Below are 13,362 nucleotides of genomic sequence, written 5' to 3' on the forward strand. Positions count from 1 at the left end.
TAGTAGAGACAGGCTTTCACTACGTTGGCCACACTAGTCTTGAATTCCTGGCTTCAAGTGATCTACCCACCTCAGCCTCCCAACTGCTGGGATTACAGGCATGAGCCACGACACCCAGCCAATAACTAGATTTTTAAAACTCACCAACAACAAGTAACTCATTGAGAATAACCCTTGAAATCTGTAAAACTTGCTCTGGGGCAAACCCAGGCAACAATGTGATTTAATAGTGCCCCACAGAAGCATGTGTGTGTCCTGTCTCTCTCAGTCATCTCTACGTGGAAAGCTGAAAGGGCAATCAGGAGTGTGCTTTGTAGGATTCTAGTACTATAACAAAGATGGTGTTTCCATACCATTCACGGTGAGCCTGGCCTTATGTGAATAGGTGGAGCCAAAGTGGTTGGTGATGACACATTGGTAGCGGCCCTCGTGCCCAAAAGTGACCTGGCGGAGGTGCAGGATAGTGGTGTACTCCATCACTTCCCCGTCCTGCGCGTGGACGTGGACAAAGTTCTCCATGTCTGCATTGGTCAGGACTTCGTTGTCCTTCTTCCAGGCAAAGGTCATGGGGGAGCTGCTGCTGCTGGCTGCTGAGCATGTGAACCGGATGTCCTTGCCCACCATAGCCATGGTGGTTTCTGGCTGGGTGATGATCTGTGGCTTCAAGAAGTCATCTGGGGAGAGAAGGGTCAACTGTAAAGCGCCGGGTTCTTGGTACACAAAGGAACCAGCTGCTGTTCATGCTAACAAAAACTGACTCAGACACCAAGCAGGAACCAGAGCTTGGGGTCGCTGTGCAACCTCAGCCCCACCAGATGCCGTAAGAGTTGCACCATGGATATCTGACCTCATCTAATTGTAAGTCTGTGAGAACTGATCACCTTTATGATCACACTTCTTGATTAGAAATTAACCCACCACTTCTCAGTTCTGAAACCAGCCAGCCGGCAGTTTCCTTAAGACAACTGGCTCTGCCTGCTGACTTTCACACCAAACAAGAGTCAGGCACCACTGGTCATGACTGCAGAGATCTTACCCACAAACCTTACTCCAAAAGGAGGGGGGTGTAAAACACTTCCAAAATGTCAGAATAAGGACCTCCAAAAATCTGCACCTCCATTAAAACAAGGAAAACACCTGGAAAAATGGTCAAAAGCAACTTTTTCAGAATTCTGGAAAACCAAACGCTTACAACAATCCACGGATTGTTGATTCAAGAAAATAGCAACATCTCAGTAAGAAATGTGAGCTTTGTGGTGTTTTAACTTATCCTAAGCCCCATTCCTCTCTCCCCAGCTCCATGGTAGCCTTGAAACCCAGCAGCCTAGCGACCAGTGAAGGATCAGAATGGGTTCCCCAAAAGCCCCATCCTCAAAACTGACACCATATAGCCTATCTGGGAGCAACATGGAAAGCCCCATTCACAGGATTTGCATTGATCTGCCCTGATCTAGTTTGCCCAGCAGAAGCCCCAGCCCCAGGGCACATGACTACAACAATCAGTAGCCACTGTTCAACAGTGCAGCTGTCTGAGGGGACAATACCCATGGGGCCAATAAGCAGCTGGCCAAAAAACTATAAAGGAAAATGTAGGGAATACAGTGTTGATGGTGGGCTTTGAAAAGGTCCAATACATTCCTGGGGATCTAGACAGCCACATGCATGTGCAAGGCCATGTGCACACCCAGGAAAAACTTGAGGGGGTCCTCATTTCTCACCTGCGGCTGAGCATGACTCTCTACACCAATAGGAAGTGATGGCACACCCCAACACAAACACACAAGCTGTCGGTAAAAGATAGGAGACACTGGTTGTGGTGACAAGGACTTCTCTGTCCAACCATTAGCTAACCACTAAACTAAACAAGCAGGGACTTAAGGGGACGGACTTTATATAGCCTTTGTCCAGGAAAAGTCACTAGGCAAGCTGTAACAATAAACAGCAACAGCAGCAAATCCTGGGGGAGGAGAAAGGGAATATCCAATTTCCAGAGTTGCCACATTATTTTATTTTAAATGCCCAATTTTCAACAAAATATTATGAAACACTCAAATAGGAAAAAAAGCAGTCAACAGAAACTGTCTCTGAGGGAGCCCAGACTTAGACTCACTAAATAAACTTTTTAAATCGGCAATTATAGGCATGTTCAAACACCTCAAGGAAACCAAATCTTAAAAAAATCGAAGGGTAGTGGCCAGGTGGGGTGGCTCACACCTGTAATCCCAGCACTTTGGGAGGTTGAGGCAGGAGGATCACAAGGTCAGGAGATCAAGACCATCCTGGCTAACATGGTGAAACCCCATCTCTACTAAAAAAAAACCAAAAATTAGCTGGGTGTGGTGGCAGCTGCCTGTAGTCCCAGCTACTAGGGAGGCAGAGGCAGGAGAATGGCATGAACCCGGGAGGCAGAGCTTGCAGTGAGACAAGATCATGCCACTGCACTCCAGGGGGGGAAAAAAAAAAAAAATATGTGTCAAAAAAAAAAAAAAAAAAAAAAAGGATAAAGTATGAGAAAATTTTAAAGCAATAAAGAGAAATTATAGATATGAACCAAGTAGAAATTTTGAAACTTAGAAGTACAATAACTGAAATGAAAAATTCATTAGAGGGGCTTGACAGCAGAACTGAGCTGGCAGAAGGAAGGGGCAGGGAACTTGAGACAGTCAACTGGGATTATCTAGTCTGAGAAACAAAGAAAAAAGGAGGTAAAATGAACAGAACCACAGAGACTTGTGGGACAGCATCAAGCACAACAACATACAAATCATAGGAGGCCAAGAAGGAGAAGAAAGAAAAAGGAACAGAAAAAGTATCTGCAAAACAATGGTCCCGGATTTGATGAAAAATGTGCAGCCACACATCCAAGAATCTTAATGAACTCCAAGTAGAATAAATTCAAAGATCCAAACCCAGATGCATCATAGTCAAGCTGTCAGGTGCCAAAGACAAAGAATCTTGAAAACGCAAAAGAGGAGCAACTCATCACATTCAAGGGATCTTCATTATTATTAACGGCTGATTTCTTACCAGAAACCACAGAGAACAGAAGGCAGTAGGAAGACATTCAAATTACTGAAAGAAAGACGTTCAACCATGAATTCTATGTATTAAAAAACCTATCCTTCAAAAATGAAGGGGAAATTAAAACATTCCAATGTTTTTAAACACACACAAAGCAAGATGACTGTTATCAGACCTGCCCCCCAAGAAATCCAGGAGAGTATTTAGTATGGCCGAAATGAAAGGACATCAGATAGCAACTCCAATCCACACCAAGAAATAAAAAATCCCATTAAAGGTAACTACACAGGTAAATACAACACACAGGATACGTGTATTTTTGTAACTCACTTCTCCTAATTTAAAAGACAACTACATAAAGCAGTAATTATAAGGCTGTGTTCATGGACTTAATGAAAATGTAATGTGTACGACAATAGTAACACAAAGGAAGAAAACTGGATCTTAATAGGTACATAATTTTTGCATATTACTGAAGTTAATTTCATTATTTATTTGAACTAGATTGTTGTAAGATGTTAATTTTAATTCCTATGGGCAAAACTAAGAAAATAACTAAAAAATACCTGTGTGTGTATTTAAAAAACAGGGAATTAAAACAGTACACCAGAAAATATCTATTCAATAAAAAAACTAGTCAGTACTGGAAAAATAATGAAACAGAAAGATAGGACACATAGAAGAAATAAGGGGCAAACTCTACCTTATTAGTAATTGCATTAAAGGAAAATGAATTAAACACTCCAATCAAAAGGCAAAGATTACCATAATGGATAAAAAACTATGATCCAGCTATAGCCTACAAGAGACACAGTATGGATTCAAAGATACAAATAAGCAGTCAACAAAAGAGAACTAAAGTGTCCATACTACTAACAGACAAAATAGGCTTTAAGACAGGAGTTTTTACTACAGAGACAGAATAATATTTTATAATGTAAAAGGGTCAATGCATCAGAAACACGTAAAAATGATAAATGCATATATACCTAATGGAGCGCCACAAAACATAAAATCTGACCGCATTAAAGGAAGAAATAGTGCAACAATAATAGTTTGTACACTTCAATACCCCACTTTCAACAACGGATAGAACTAGTCAGAAGATCAAGGACACAGAAGACTTCAACAGCACTATGAGGGGACTTCAAAAAGTTCATGGAAAACGGAATTATAAACTTTATTTCTCAACATAACCTCCATCAAGTTCGAAACTCTCTTGAGTGATGATACCAGCCATTTAGTCCATCCCTAAAGAACTGAGGGTCCTGGGAATTTAAACATATCAATGCAGTCTTTTTTATGTTATTAATTGAAGAAAATTGGGTGCCCTTTAAAGATTTTTAAAGATAATAACTAAAAAGAAGTTAGATGGAGCCAAATTAGGACTTTTAGGTGGATGTCTCATGATTTCCCACCAAAACTCTCACAAATTCACTCTTCTTTGCATTAGATCTTCTAGCCAGTGCAATTAGGCTAGAGAAAGAAATGAAAGCCACCCAGACTGGAAAGGAAGAAGTGAAACTACCTTTTTGCAAATGACATCATGATCACATATAAAGAAAATCCTAAAAAATTTACTGAAAAACTGAGAATAAATGATGTCAGCACATGTTCAGGATACAAGATCAAGATACAAAATTCAATTGCATTTCTTTATACTTGCAATAAATACTTCATTTTTGAAAATCCAAAAGTGAAATTAAGAATTTCATTTACAATAGCAAAAAGAATAAAAACAGAAATACCTTTTAACAGTAGTTCAAGATGTGTACACTGAAAGTGACAAAACACGATGGAAAGAAATGTTTAAGAAGCTAAGAAAAAAAAGGGTGAACAGACAGCCCATCTTCATGGATTGGGAAGACTTAATACTGTTAAGATGGCAATACTTCTCACATTAGTCTACAGATTCAATGCAACCCACATCCCACTTTCCTTTACTGCAGAAACTGACAAGCTGATCCAAAAAATTATAGGGAAATGGCAAGGGATCCATAATAGTCAAAACAATTTTGAAAAAGAACAAAATCAAAGGGCTTTGTAACACTAAGGTTATAAAACTCTTAGAAGAAAATAGAGAAGGAAATCTTTGTGACCTTATCTCAGGCAAATAGTTTATTTGATATGACATCAAAAGCATATGCAATAAAAGAAAAAATAGAGATACTGAACTTCATCAAAATTAAAAACTTTTGCACTTCAACTAACAAGAAAATGAAAAACAGCCCTCAGACTGGGAGAAAATATTGGCACAACATGTATCTTATGAAGGTCTCGTATCCAGAATACATAAAGAACTCTTACAACTAAACAATGAAAAGACAAATGAATACTGGCAAATGATTTAAATAGCTGTTTTTCCAAAGAAGATATATATATGTCCAATAAGCATGTAAAAACATGCCTGATATCATTAATCATTAGGGAAGTGCAAATCAAAACCACCATGAGACTCTATTTTACTCTCACGAGTACATCCAAAATAAAAAAGACAGTTAATAACACATGCTAGCAAAAATGGGGAGAAATTGGAATTCTCTTGCATTGGTGATGGGCATGTAAAATCGTGAAGCCACTTTGGAAAACAGTTTGGCGGTCCCTCAAAAAAGTTGAGCATAGAGTTAGCGTATGACCCAGTAATTCCATTCCTAGGTTTGTACCCAAGAGAATCACACAAAACCCTGTATATGAATTTTCACAGCAGCATTATTCATCATAGCCAAAAAGTGGTGAGAATCTAATGTCCATCATCTGATAAATGGATAAATAAAATGTAATCCCATTTATTCAGCCATTAAAAACAGGAATGAAGTACTGATACGTGCTTAAAAATTATGCTAAGTGAGAAAAGCCAGTTACAAGAGACCATATATTGTATGGTTCCATTTATATTAAATGCCCAGAATAGGCAAATAATAGAGACACAATGAGATGCGTGCTATCAAAGGCCTGGGGGCAGAGAATAGGGAGTGATTACTAATGGTATGGGGATCCTTCTAGTGGTGAGAAAAATGTTCTAAAAGTAGATAATAGTGATGGTTACAGTTGTGACTATTATAAAAACCATCAATTTATACATTTTAAAGGGGTAAATTTTTATGATACATAAATTATATTTCTTTTTAAAAGCAGCTTTATTGAGAATAGTTCATCTACAACTCACTCATCTAAAGTATACAATTCAGTGGTTTTTAGTATACTCACCAATATGGGCAACCGTCACTACAGTCAATTTTACAACATTTTCGTCACTTCAAAAAGAAATGCTGTACATTTTAGCTATTACCCCTGTCTTTCCATCCCTCCTCATCCTTAAACTACTACTAACCTAATCTCTACCTCCAGAGATTTCCCCATTCTGGACATTTCTATGAATGGAATCATATAATCTAATGGTCTTTTGTGGCTGACTTCTTCCACTTAGCATGACATTGTCAAAGTTCATTCATGTTGTAGGACTACTGATTCCTTTCACAGCCTAATGAATATTCCATTGTATGGCTATACCAGTACCTTTTGTTTATCCAGTCATCCACTGATACCTGGGTTGTGCCCATATTTTGGCTATTATGAATAATGCTGCTGTGAACATTCATGAAGAAGTTTCTGTGTGAACATATACATTCATTTCTCTTAGGTATACACCCAAGAGTGGAACTGCCAGGTCATGTCGTCACTGTATGTTGAACTGAGGAACTGCCGAGACTGTTTTCCAAAGTGGCTGCCCCAGTTTACACTCCCACCAGCAGTGTAGGAGGGTTCTCCCTATCCTCAGCCACACTTGTTATTATCTGAGTTTTGGATTCTAGCTGTCCTAGTGGATGTGGAGTGGTTATGTTTCCATAAAAAAGGAGTGGGAGACTCCATAGAGCCTGAAACCTTGATCTTCTGCCAAGTGTTTTCACGATTCCCATTAACACCTGATGTTTTTAGAGCGGGGAAGCGTGAGCTAAAATGTGGGGGTGGGGATGACAGATGTGAAATAAACAACTCTTGGAATCCAGAATATGCCAGGGCCACAGGCTAGGGGCTAGGTGAACTTACCAAAGTCCTACCTGGCTCACCCAGAGGGAAAGCCTGCCCTATGGCAGGAAAGGGGAGGGAGTGGCGGAAAGCTTCATTTGAGGGAGGTCTATAAACAATTTAAGGGTCAAGGACTTATGACAATGGGCCAATGAACAACGGATTATACAGCTATTTTGTGCCTGGAGAATGGAGCTGTGTGAGCATTAGATTCCACACAGAAGGCTCCATAAGACAGATCAGTATGAAAAGCTCAGTTTGGAGAGCTGCTGCCACGTTCACAGTGTGTTTAAGACGTGTCCTTGGTCTGGATCCAGAGGAAGTTTAGCAGGCCTGTTCTCAGAAGTGATGATGGTGAAAGTAGGGGTGGATGCATGGAAAGAGGGCGCACACATCTTGCCTCCAGCAGGCACACTGGCTATTGCTATGGCCAGAAAGTAGGAGAGAGAAGTGGCCCACAAGGGTCACCATACGGATGGGTGAGTTCCTGGTTAGGATCTTCACAGCAGGGATCTCAAGGCTCAAGGGAGACCAGTGAGCACAAAAGGCAGGAGGGACTTACACCTGCCCAGCAGTTCCAGTCAGGCCTGGGAATCCCACTCTTGCTCCCACTTAGAGCAAAAAAAATAGGAAAAACTCAAAATTCATCTCATTTTTTCACCATGTCTTCCTGACCATGAGCCTGTGTCAATCCTGTCTGAGCTAGCCTGCGTGTGTGTTTTCAGCTGTTCAGCATTTTCTGTGCTCTCTGCAACCAAACTTGGATCCCGACTCCCAGTCAAAAAGATGGCAAGAGCTACATTCCGGCAATCAGAAGGCAAAAAGAATGTAAAGCTGCAAGTGCAGATTTCAGTGGTTTGGAGAAACGGCATGAGTACAAGTCAACATCAAGGAATTATTTTTACCACAACAACTGTTCTCCTGAGACTTGTTCTTCCTGTATTTAACCTTTCATTCCTGGGGTTGGAAAGAAACACACATTAAAACCCCAGCCTCGTACACTGAGTAAATTCGCAGCTAAACCCGGGCACCAGAGCCTTTCTGAAACAACAGAACTATCTTCCTGTAACTGATTATTCTGATTTGTAACTGAACCAACTTACACTCCCTTCTGATTAAATGCATGTCCTCCAAGAACCACATAATGAGGCAACTCTACGGTAAATACTGTGTGTGGTTTCAGCGAGAAATAAATTGCATCCAGCAGCTGATCTGTAACCACGGGCTGGGGTTTACTCTGATCACAGGAATTACTCCCATAATGAAGAGCACCTCCTGGCTTCCTTGCCCTTCAGGAAGGAGAAAAAAAGTTACAAAGAAAGTCTTACCACACACGAAACTCTCTGGTGGCACAGAGAAAATGCTCTGACCCTTCAGTGATTCTGGGTGGGCACAGGTGGCTGTCACAAAGGCCTGCAGCATCCTGCCCATTAGCCATGGGGGCAGCCACTTCAGCTGGCAGTCACACAGGAAGCTGTTGCTGCTGATATGGCTGAAAGAAACACAACAGTGGGTGCTTCAGGTGCAGCCGCAAAGGAGGGATACTCCCTTCACACACACAATGATCGGTTGCCTCCAATCAGCTTCTCAAGTTAACACCAGCAAGCTGGAAGGGAGAAATGGTTTTTCTCACAGTTCCTCTCCAATTTCCCAGGGCAGTGCCTATAACCCACCTGGAGATTTTGAAAAAATGCAGTTGCTGACTGGGTCGGTCAGCAGTGGAACCCACGACTCTGCACATCTAACAAGCTCACACATGATGCTGGGGCTGCTGACCCGAGGACCACAACAGGAGCAGCAGCAACGTGGAGCTTACGCGTGTTCTGGGACAGACACTGTTCCTGTGTGACCCTGGGCCGCCTTCTGACCTCTCCTGACCTCTGATACATCCAACAGTGCTATGCTGCCACCGTCCCCGCTCTGGTTTTTCCCACTTTCCTGATATACTACTTGGAGCTTCCAAACTCAGCCTGAGACTTGGATCCAAGTTTTGCAACAAGTTCTGAGGAGGCTCTTCTGCCTCATGGCTGTTCCTTTTCCATTTGGCAAAGCTGCATGTTTTCTTACTTCCAAATGTAATAAGCCTCGTCACTGTGCCACCCTCTTGTTTGTGCCTTGATCTTTGCACCAGTATTCTTCAGGGGGCCGGCAGAATTCGGCTCTGCTCCCTAAATAGTGCTTGTTAGTTAATTGCCACTGCCCAGGGAGCATGAGAATGCACAACTTTAGCTTTGTGGGGCTCCAACCAAAACAGAGAATATTTTCTTTTTCATTTCTCAGCAACTAAGGAGAAGCTTTTTAAACAGAAATCGGAATCGCCATTGCAGCGGACATTCCTTCCTGAGGAGTCACTTGAAGATAAGCTGCCTCGTTCCTGGAAGACCTCAGAGCTGTGAGCTAAAGAATGATGGCTGGCCCACGACAAGGGAAGACTGGGATAGAGAGCACACAGGCTTCCCTGCAATACGCTGTCTCTGGTACATGGTGACAAACAGGAGGCACAGGTATGCGCAGAAATTCCAAAAACATCATGCAGGCCAAGAGCACGACCTTGGCCACCTTCTCCACCCACCACTGTCCTCAGACATCAACAAAGCAACCAAATGGACTGGCCTTCCCTTTTCTACTATTTCTCTCCAGATTTCTAATGAGCGGAGAAACTGTCACAGCAAGGAAAAAATGAAATGTAAGCAGATGACCCAAGGCTAAACTAAGTAAAATCCACTCTTCATGTTCCCCATCACCCCTAGATGAGTTGGGCATCTTATTAAAATAATTATAATTTTGGAAAGTACTTTTCCAAAAACAGAAATAACTTATCTCAAGGCCATTATAACTGGGATGCTGGCCCACATTAGATCTTAAAATCAGAATGAGAGTTTGCATTTTTATTTCATGGGCAGGTAGCGTTCTGCTGAGAGCTATCTGGAGGGCTGTCCTATTGCAGAGTCACTGCAGGTGGTGGAAGGGCTGTCACTGCCATCCCTGAGGAAATGGTCAATTCCCATGCAGCGTTTGGGGAGGGCAGCTCCCAGGAGTGCCCCCTGCATGGGGGTCGGGCTGGCTGCGCCAGGCATGGGGGAACTCAGCCTGGATGGAGAACACTGTCAGAAGCACCTCCAGCTCCCCAGCAAGAGGGCACTTCCGTGCAATCAGGCAGAACAGCCTGGGCACTGTTCATGAAAGCCTAGGAGAGGAGGCTGGGCCATCCCTGTGCGATGTTAAGCATTTGTGCAGGACACAAGGACATATTCCATTTGAACCACGGGAACAAAATGGGGAAAACAAATTTGACATTTATCTTTGATCAGACACATGTGGAAAGGGCTAAGCCTCATCCTACACACACCCTGGATGTGTGGGGCTAACGCCTTTGAGGATTTCCTACTTCTTCCACCATGAAACCCACCTCAGACAGGAGGCCAGACTCCAGGAAGACCGTGGGTACTCGGGGTGGAGACAGCGTGTTCCTAAACAGCAAGTTAGGACTGAGAGGATAGATGGGGGGAGGGCCTGGGGCCAGGCAGCGAGGATTCCAACCCCTAGGCTCTGCAGGCCTCTGCTGCCCTTCCTCCACCCATGGAGAGCACAGCGCCATCGGCTCTACTGCCTTCTGCGGCCATCCCAGGGCTTCGCTGGCTCACATGGTGCATTTTCATGACTCCAACTCAAAGTGTGTTTCTAATCATCACTTGTGGAAATTTACCCAGAGGATGACTAAGTGCACAGTACAACCTGACTGGATCTGATGGAGAAGAAAATGACCAAGTGGAATTAACCGTTTCTCCCATCTGAGGACTGGGCACAGGGCCAGCCCCAGCTAGGTACGTGCAGCAATGATGGGAAACCCAGGCAGGAGACCGAGGCTGAGCCTCCAGAACTATGCAGAAGCACGCTGGAGGTCCGAGCTTCTGGAAGGGTCCAGTTCCTCCCAATTTCCCAAAGAAAATCTTATCCCCCTCCTCCCTCCTTCTCTCAAAATTCCTTCTTCCCATTTAAAGTGAATCACATATTTTTCACTCCTGACATCCTATCTGAAAGTGTGAAAGAAAAGGTGAAAGAATTACACAGTGAATGCTCCTGTGCCCCACCGCTTGTCTTCTACAACCAATGTTTCATTCCACTTGCTTTACTGCCAGTGCACCTCTGAATCCAGCCTTCCACCGTGTCTGGAATCATCTCCCCTGCTCTGGAAGGAGAGCCATGGAATCCTTTCTGTATGTTCTGTCTCACCCGACAGATGGAGGCAGAGCTGCTGAGGCTGGAAGAGGGAAGGCCCTGGGCACGGAGCAGCTGTCTGCAGAGCCCTGAGCTCCATGAACCCGTCACAGACGCCCGCTCCAAGATCCACCCCGTGCAAGGACAGTGTCTATTCAGCAGGCCTGAGGCTCACAGCATGCCGAATGTCACAGGGCAAGTGCCCAGGCCACCTTCCCTCCTCACTCAGAGTGGTGTCACCCGGCCCGCTTCAGTTCCCAGCTATGGGGAATGCACCTCGTTTCCCCAGTCCCAGCCTCCCTGCCCCAACTAGGGTCCATCAGGAGTGGCCTCGGGGAATGGGGATGAGGTCAGGGCAAAAAGATGTCTGTCCTGTGGCACCTGCCATTCTGTCAGCACTTCTAGGAACCAAAAGTTACCCCTTCAGGGAACTGATATCATGGCTAGAACTTACTGGCTGTAGAATCAGATTAATGTCTAGCTAAAAAAAAAAAAGGAAACTTGGGTGTTACACCTGAGGACCTAGACTAGCTCCCCTGCCAGAGAGTAGGATACACAGAAGCTTTTCCAACCTTCTCACCCAAGAGCCCACGGTCCAAGTCCACAGTGGCAGCACCACCACCTGTGAACCGTGCCCAGAAAGCTTGGAAATGGTATGGGCAGACATCATTGCACCCCAAGCATCCCACCCCCGCCAGAGCTCTGCCTTGCTCACAGCCCACCAGCCTCTGAAGTAGCCCCTCTCAACACAGGCCTTTATTGTAAGCAAGCCCCAAAGATGAAAACTCGTCCCTGACATTAAATTAAAGGGGTGATTATCCACTTTATAGAGGAGAGTATATTTCACATTGTCTAGAATAGTGGTTAGCAAGCTTCAGCCTGTGGCCCCACTGCCTGCTTCTGTCAATGTGACTTTATGGGCACACAGCCACACCCACCTGCTTCTGTATCGTCTATGGCTGCTTTCTGCTACAATGACACAATCAAGTAGTCATTACGGAGACCCTGTGGCCCACAAAATCCAAATGATGTACCATGTGGCCTTTTAACAAATGAGCATAATGCAACTGCAGAAGTTTCTTACTCTGAAAGTCTCCGCTCCCATTAATCAGACCCAGGGAATCCAGACACTTACAGCTCTTTAAGATTCTTCATCTTCACAAAGGCATCAAATTGGACAGATCTGATCGCATTCCCTCCAAGGTTCCTGAAACAGAACATACATACTTACGCAAAGAAACCCTAGGTACACCTGAGGGGTTTTCAGGACAGTCCCGGTTTCACAGATGACCCACAGGGACTAGCCAGACCTGTGTCCTAACTACTACAGGTGGCTGTTGTTTCCCAAATCGCAACACAAGCCCACGGAATAACTCAGGAGCCAAGCCAGCCTTAGGGCACCATCAAAGCTGGGCTGAGGCCTGCTCAGCAAGGCAAAACCTTTCCCAACAGAATTAGAGTCAGACTTGATTCAAAGAGGAAACAAACTAAGAATCACATACATGAGGCATCCTCCCCAGGTGGGAACGGCATGAACGTCTCAGGGGTGGCTCCGTCCCCTTCCTCCCACGGTCTCAGAAGCAACCACAACAAACTGGTTCAGCCCAGCACCTACTCTGCATTGTTAAGCTGCTTTAATGGAGGCAACAGGCTTGGCCAGGAGGAAGAGCCTTGGTGGAGGAGGCAAAGAGGCCAGGGGGCCATGAAGGAGTCGGTGCAGGGGTGAGGCTGTGCAGCAGGAGTGGGGAGGGTATTTATCCAAATACCAGCTGAATTAACTGGGAGCACACCCACTAGCCATATGTTCTGTAACTGTTCCTGGCATAGGCAACATAAAGGCCAAAGTTGAAGCTGACTTATAATGAGAAGGAAGCAGCTGGTGTTTCCAAATAGCCTGTTTCTCGGTTTACAAAGATGCGATTAAATTGCTAGCAGAACTCCCCGGCAGCCGCATTTGGCAGGCCTGGCGAGATACTCACAGGTGCTCCAGGCCTTCCAGCCCCGAGAACGCTCTCTTAGCCACAGACTTGATCTTGTTTCCAAACAGAGTCCTGTAGTTTCCAAACATTCAGAAATTAAGGCCAGGGAAGGAGAAAG

General features: G+C 44.3%; 1 protein-coding gene across 4 annotated transcripts in view; it reads right to left on the reverse strand.

Moving 5' to 3' along the window:
* LRIG1 (leucine rich repeats and immunoglobulin like domains 1) overlaps nt 1–13,362 on the reverse strand; it is a 122,646-nt gene that overhangs the window by 6,714 nt on the left and 102,570 nt on the right. For all 4 annotated transcript variants that reach the window (XM_032149454.2, XM_032149453.2, XM_032754988.2 and 1 more), the window contains 4 exons: nt 13,245–13,316; nt 12,401–12,472; nt 8,376–8,539; nt 354–674 (listed from right to left, as the gene is read on the reverse strand). In XM_032149454.2, coding sequence (XP_032005345.1) covers nt 354–674; nt 8,376–8,539; nt 12,401–12,472; nt 13,245–13,316 — 629 coding nt within the window. The remainder of the gene's footprint in view (nt 1–353; nt 675–8,375; nt 8,540–12,400; nt 12,473–13,244; nt 13,317–13,362) is intronic.

The sequence above is a fragment of the Hylobates moloch genome, unplaced genomic scaffold (genome assembly GCF_009828535.3).
Source record: "Hylobates moloch isolate HMO894 unplaced genomic scaffold, HMol_V3 SCAFFOLD_4, whole genome shotgun sequence".
Classification (NCBI taxonomy): domain Eukaryota; kingdom Metazoa; phylum Chordata; class Mammalia; order Primates; family Hylobatidae; genus Hylobates; species Hylobates moloch.